Below are 5538 nucleotides of genomic sequence, written 5' to 3' on the forward strand. Positions count from 1 at the left end.
CTTACCGTGTGTTCGTGGGTCTTTGGTTCTGGCTTCATGTTGTGTTGAAGGGATAGATATTCAGTACATATGGAGAAATATTCAATAAATATAGAGGGATCTTAGAATAAACATCCACAAACTGGAGGGGAAACACAGAATATCGTTGTAGACAGTTAAAGGTACCTCAGACTAATGTTACAGTGAATGGTCCAGTTTGGAGGTGTGAGACATTTATAATGGTATTTATTTTTATGTTTTACACTGACATCCTCATTTACACTCCATGTTATACATGTAGGATATCATAGTTTGGGTTTAATACATTTAGTACGTCAGTTATACTTATGTAAGATATGGAGATTTCATCCATGGTGGGCATAACCAAAGGTATCTACATTCAAATATACTTTTATCTTATTTGACATGTTTCCTTTTCTTGCATTTTCATCATTATAATAAAATAATACATTAAAATTGAGAAAAATCTATGTTAAAACTTACTCCAACAATGACAAACTATTTGTATTTGTAGTTGAAACTTGGTAGAATGAAATATGTACAGATAACTGCCAAAACAATGGAAAGTCTGAGGGATACAAGGTATATTGACAGCAGGGGCCTTCACACAGGTGCGGTTCCCGAGTTAATTATGCAATTAACATCCCATCCCTATTTTGGCCATTTTGGCTACCATGGCTGTGCCCCAATAGGATGACAATGCCCCCAACCACAAGGCACGAGTGAACACTAAATGGTTTGATGAGCATGAAAATGAAAACATTTTAAAAAAAAATTAAAATAAAAAAAAAAAAAGTAATAATAATAAATAATAAATAGTATGCCATGTTCGTCTCAGTCACCAGATCCCAACCCAATTGAAGACTTATGGGAGATTCTGGAGCGGAGCCTGGTACAGCGTTTTCCATCATCGTCAACAAAACACCGATTTATGGAATTTCTCGTGGAAGAAGTGTCACAGCCCTCCAATTGAGTTCCAGACACTTGTAGACTATATGCCATTGTGCATTGAAGCTGTTCTGTCTCGTGGTGGATGGCCCAATGCCCCAAGACACTTTATGTTGGTGTTTCCTTTATTTTGGCAGTTACCTGTATGTGTATACTGTACCAAACTGCGTACACGGTTGACTGGAGTCGTCTTTACAGCTTTGAGACAGTAGGTGGCGCCTTATGCCATCTCGACATAGCCTCACCGTACAGCTGTGAAATGTCAAACGGCCGATTGTCAGCAGTGCATCTAACCACAACAGTGGGTGAAACTATGAGTTTAGATAAGAGAGAGAATGCTCTTTCTCTAAGGTTTAATCACCAAAAGGAATTTGCCCTGTTCCAAGCAGTCCGTATTTCCCCACTGAACTAATAAGTATGTGAAAGTTAACAAGGCTATCGTTATTTAAACAACCACTTCATCTTTCTCTCTCTCGACAATGCAACTGGATTGGCCCATGGTGAGCCACTGTATTCATTCAGAAAAACGGTGAGAACCTGCTTCTTGATTATTCAAATAATAAGTTACCCCTCTCTGTAACTCAAGTGACTTGATATACGCGCCTCTTCACAACCACACCAGCACAGGAAACATCATACAATGGTAGTCTTAGCATTGAAAGTAAAGGTACATTTGCTATTGCACTAAATTATAGTGTAATGAAAGGCTAGTTTGGCTAGTCCCGATCCAGGACTGGTGCCTAAAGATCTTGGGTTTCAACAACTGGCTGTATGACATGAATGAGTTGGATGCACTTCATTGATTCCCAGTGTTAGGCAGTGCTCCAACAGAGATATTTAGCAGCACACAATGAACACTCCAACAGACCAATAGCAGGTTTGGTTGGCTGAGCACAGTATGTTATATTATTCACTTATACTGCCCTTATACTGTATTACAATATAAATATATTGACATGGGGTTGTTTCAGAATAGATACAATTATAAGATTTTTTTTTGTGAAAGAAATAAGTAAATGTATTTTGCAACATTACAAATATACAAATAGAAGCAATCTTAATATACATACAATAATCATATTTTAAAAATAAACACATTATAAGAAAATACTTAGAGGACATTTTTGATAGGGGTTGTTTCAGGAAGGGACCTAAGACACATTCAAACAGCACATATTCAACATTTCCAACTTAGTCGCAGATCTTGCTCTTCCAGACCACTAGGAAAACCAAGACGGGGATGAGACTGACTGGAATGAGGGTAAGGGTAAGCACAACACCGGAGGGGGCATCGGGAAATAACTGCTCCTCCTCCGGACATGCCTGGAAGAAGCTGGAATGGATCTGGATGAAGAAGTCTTGCACCACTTGGTTCGGGAAGTAACATCCTAAGTTGGTGGTCAAGCTCTCGATACATCTGGTCAGCTCATTGTATGGTCTGCCGTGGAGAGATCAAGTCAGGTTTTTACAGTAAATGCAAAGTAACTCTGTTAGCTAAGACATTTTACAGTAATGATAGTTTTTTTTACTCAATGAAGACTATTGGAGACTTGAGTTATTCTTCATTTTTTTTAAGGGCAAGATTAAATTGGTTATGTATTATCAGATATTTATACTATCGTGGTAATTGTCGTAATATTTGAGAGTTGAAGAATGATAGAGTGTGCATGCACATCTGCCTGTGTGCCTGCCTGTGTGCGAGCCCGTGTGTGTTGCAGAGTGTGTACAGCCTCTATACACCCTCTATCGCATGCTCTCCACTGTCAACTAATGATCACTTGCCGACAACGTGTGACTGGATGTGTTTCCTCTGCCCATGCTTTAGAGGTACTTGCTTCAACTATTCTGTTTCAAGTAACTCCCATGTGCTGTTACTGTTTACGTTGAAAGTGGAAGAGGTCTAACGAGAGAGGTCCAATTATAGAGATAAAACTATTTGTTCTATGAGTCCAAGTATGAAACTAATTCAGTACCAATGGAACCGAAGAGAGCGATGTAAGTAGTAAAGTCTGTGCAGGTTGTTTTAACCAGTTATAACTCATGTAAGGAGATTGAACCAATAATCTAACAGTTTGATGTGATTCAACCAATACTGGTGATGTAGATTACATCTAAAACAGGAAGTCAAACAATGAATTTGCGATGGAACTATATATGTAATGTAAAAATGAACCAGATCTGATCACATTTGGTGTTAAGATGCATTTGAGTTATTTGGTTCTGTTTTCTGGATGTAGATCACATTTTAATACTAAGTGTAAATAGGGTCAAAGAGTAGTAAGCATATAATGTCTGAAAGCAACATTTAGTCAGAAAGCAACATTTAGGTATACCTGATGACTTGGTCCCATTCACACCAGAGTTCCTTGTTGATGTCTGTCATTTCAGAGTGAAACGGATTCCAGCAGATAGTGTAGCTGAAGTGTTCTAGGAGGTTCTCATTGCAGTGGCGAAAAACAGCGGAATACTCCTGATCCTGAAAACTTTCTAGGGGTACAACCAGAGAGAATATATATCTTACACCATCATGACACATTGCCTACGCATAGATGAAATCAGGTATCTATACAGTATTGTTGCAATGTTGGGCTGGCACTATCTGGCCAGGGTAAAAAGATAGAAGTGTGTCACATTATTACACCTAGTACCTTGTCAAATAATCTATTTCAAAATATATATAAATATATATATAAATATATATGTATATATATTTGAACTGTTGATTTGGGGAAAAATCCAACCACGAGGTACAATATAATACAAATTGATTAGGAAGATACATCATGCATTTGAATTAGGTACTATTATTTTGCCAAAGGTAAGTCAAATGCATTAAAGATCATTTGAGCACTTACCGTCATCTTCAAATGTTACATTGGATGAGACGTTGCTTTGTAATTGAATTTGACCTGGAAATGAAGAGGTGTTTAACATTATTGTGTTAAAAGAATGTGGTAGTGCATTGTCACGTGTGGTCAAATATGCCTTCAAAATATGTCTTCTTACTCCCACTAACATACAGACTTTGGCTTAGTTACACCTTTGATTACACCACCGTGACAAGGCAGCTACGCAACAAGAAAAAGCAGCAACAAGGAACCACCACCAATACCATTGTATCAGAAGTCTTGTCTTATCACTCACACACCGCCCAGACTATAATACATCAATGATGTATTATAAGACTTGTCATAAGCATGCTTGACCCCTTTATATTGTCTTATGATCTTCTTATAATGATTTTGACTAAATAACAGCTCCCCATGCAGTATATTAGCCACATAGAAATACATCACACATTATAAGGTTCTTGAACATGCCTGTTAACTTTCAGTAAAGTGTTACCATAGGATACATACCTAAGACGAGGACAGGGAAAAGCAGTAGGAAGATCATGGTGGAGAGAGGACACTGGAGAGCCCCGGAGCCAAATTAAACTCAAGGACCAGTGAGTAGCAGCCAAGAGTGTCAATACGCTGTCCTCCTCCGAAAGTGAACAGGAGTGGGTTAAAGAGCGAGACCTAAGCCCACCCATGTTTTTCCAGCCATTGTTCACAGAAAAGTGCTGACGAAACATCCTACTGTTCTGTTGATGTTGATTTCATGGCTCGATGGACACCGACTTTGGGGTGGCATTTCCCCTAGGTACAGATCCATGATAAGCTTCCCCTTCCTCAATCCCAACCTTAACCATTAGCAGGGGAAATGCAAAGCTGACCCAAGACCAGCGTATAGGGGCCACTTCAACCTACACCAAGAAGTTTGCCCAAAAAGTTTGCCCACCCCTGCTCTAAAGGCACGTAGCAATCTCTGTCTTTAACCCTTCCCACATCCACTCGCCTCTGACTCCTTACTGGCAGCTTCATTAAATAGTACCCTCAAAACCCCAGTCTCAACGTCAACCGTGAAGAGGCAACTCTGGGATGCTGGCCTTCTAGGCAAAATTCCTCTGTCCAGTGTCTGTGTTCTTTTGCCCATTTTAATATTTTCTTTTTATTTCCAATCTGAGATATTGCTTTTTCTTTGCAACTCTGCCTAGAAGGTCAACATCCCGGAGTCGCCTCTTCACTCTTGACGTTGAGACTGTGGTTTTGTGGGTACTATTTAATTAAACTGCAAGTTGAGGACTTGTGAGGCGTCTGTTTCTCAAACTAGACATTCTAATGTACTTGTCCTCTTGCTCAGTTGTGCACAGGGGCCTCCCACTCCTCTTTCTATTCTGGTTAGAGCCAGTTTGCGCTGTTCTGTGAAGGGAGTAGTACACAGCATTGTACGAGATCTTCTGTTTCTTGGCAATTTCTCACATGGAAATAGCCTTAATTTCTCAGAACAAGAATAGACTGATGAGTTTCAGAAAAGTTATTTGTTTCTAGCCATTTTGAGCCTGTAATCAAACCCACAAATGGCGATGCTCTAGATACTCAATTAGTCTAAAGAAGGCATGTTTTATTGCTTCTTTAATCAGAACAACAGTTTTCAGCTGTGCTAACATAATTTCAAAAGGGTTTTCTCATGATCAATTAGCCTTTTAAAATGATAAACTTGGATTAGCTAACACAACGTGCCATTGGAACACAGGAGTGATGGTTG

At 39.1% G+C, this 5538-nt stretch overlaps 1 protein-coding gene across 1 annotated transcript; it reads right to left on the bottom strand.

Moving 5' to 3' along the window:
* Positions 1–208: 208 nt before the first annotated feature.
* LOC139368233 (receptor activity-modifying protein 1) lies at positions 209–4712 on the bottom strand. The gene is made up of 4 exons (XM_071106901.1): positions 4308–4712; positions 3804–3857; positions 3282–3435; positions 209–2386 (listed from the first exon to the last, which is right to left on the bottom strand). Exons 1-4 carry the CDS (start codon positions 4342–4344, stop codon positions 2140–2142), a joined length of 492 nt encoding a protein of 163 aa, XP_070963002.1. The 5' UTR covers positions 4345–4712; the 3' UTR covers positions 209–2139.
* Positions 4713–5538: the final 826 nt, after the last annotated feature.

This window comes from Oncorhynchus clarkii, chromosome 16, assembly GCF_045791955.1.
Source record: "Oncorhynchus clarkii lewisi isolate Uvic-CL-2024 chromosome 16, UVic_Ocla_1.0, whole genome shotgun sequence".
NCBI classification, from domain to species: domain Eukaryota; kingdom Metazoa; phylum Chordata; class Actinopteri; order Salmoniformes; family Salmonidae; genus Oncorhynchus; species Oncorhynchus clarkii.

Coding starts and splice junctions, on each gene's coding strand:
- LOC139368233 (XM_071106901.1), bottom strand. CDS start 4,344: ATGATCTTCCTACTGCTTTTCCCTGTCCTCGTCTTAG. Junction 3,858..4,307: donor TTTCCCTGTCCTCGTCTTAG/GTATGTATCCTA, acceptor CTTCATTTCCAG/GTCAAATTCAATTACAAAGC. Junction 3,436..3,803: donor TGTAACATTTGAAGATGACG/GTAAGTGCTCAA, acceptor TTGTACCCCTAG/AAAGTTTTCAGGATCAGGAG.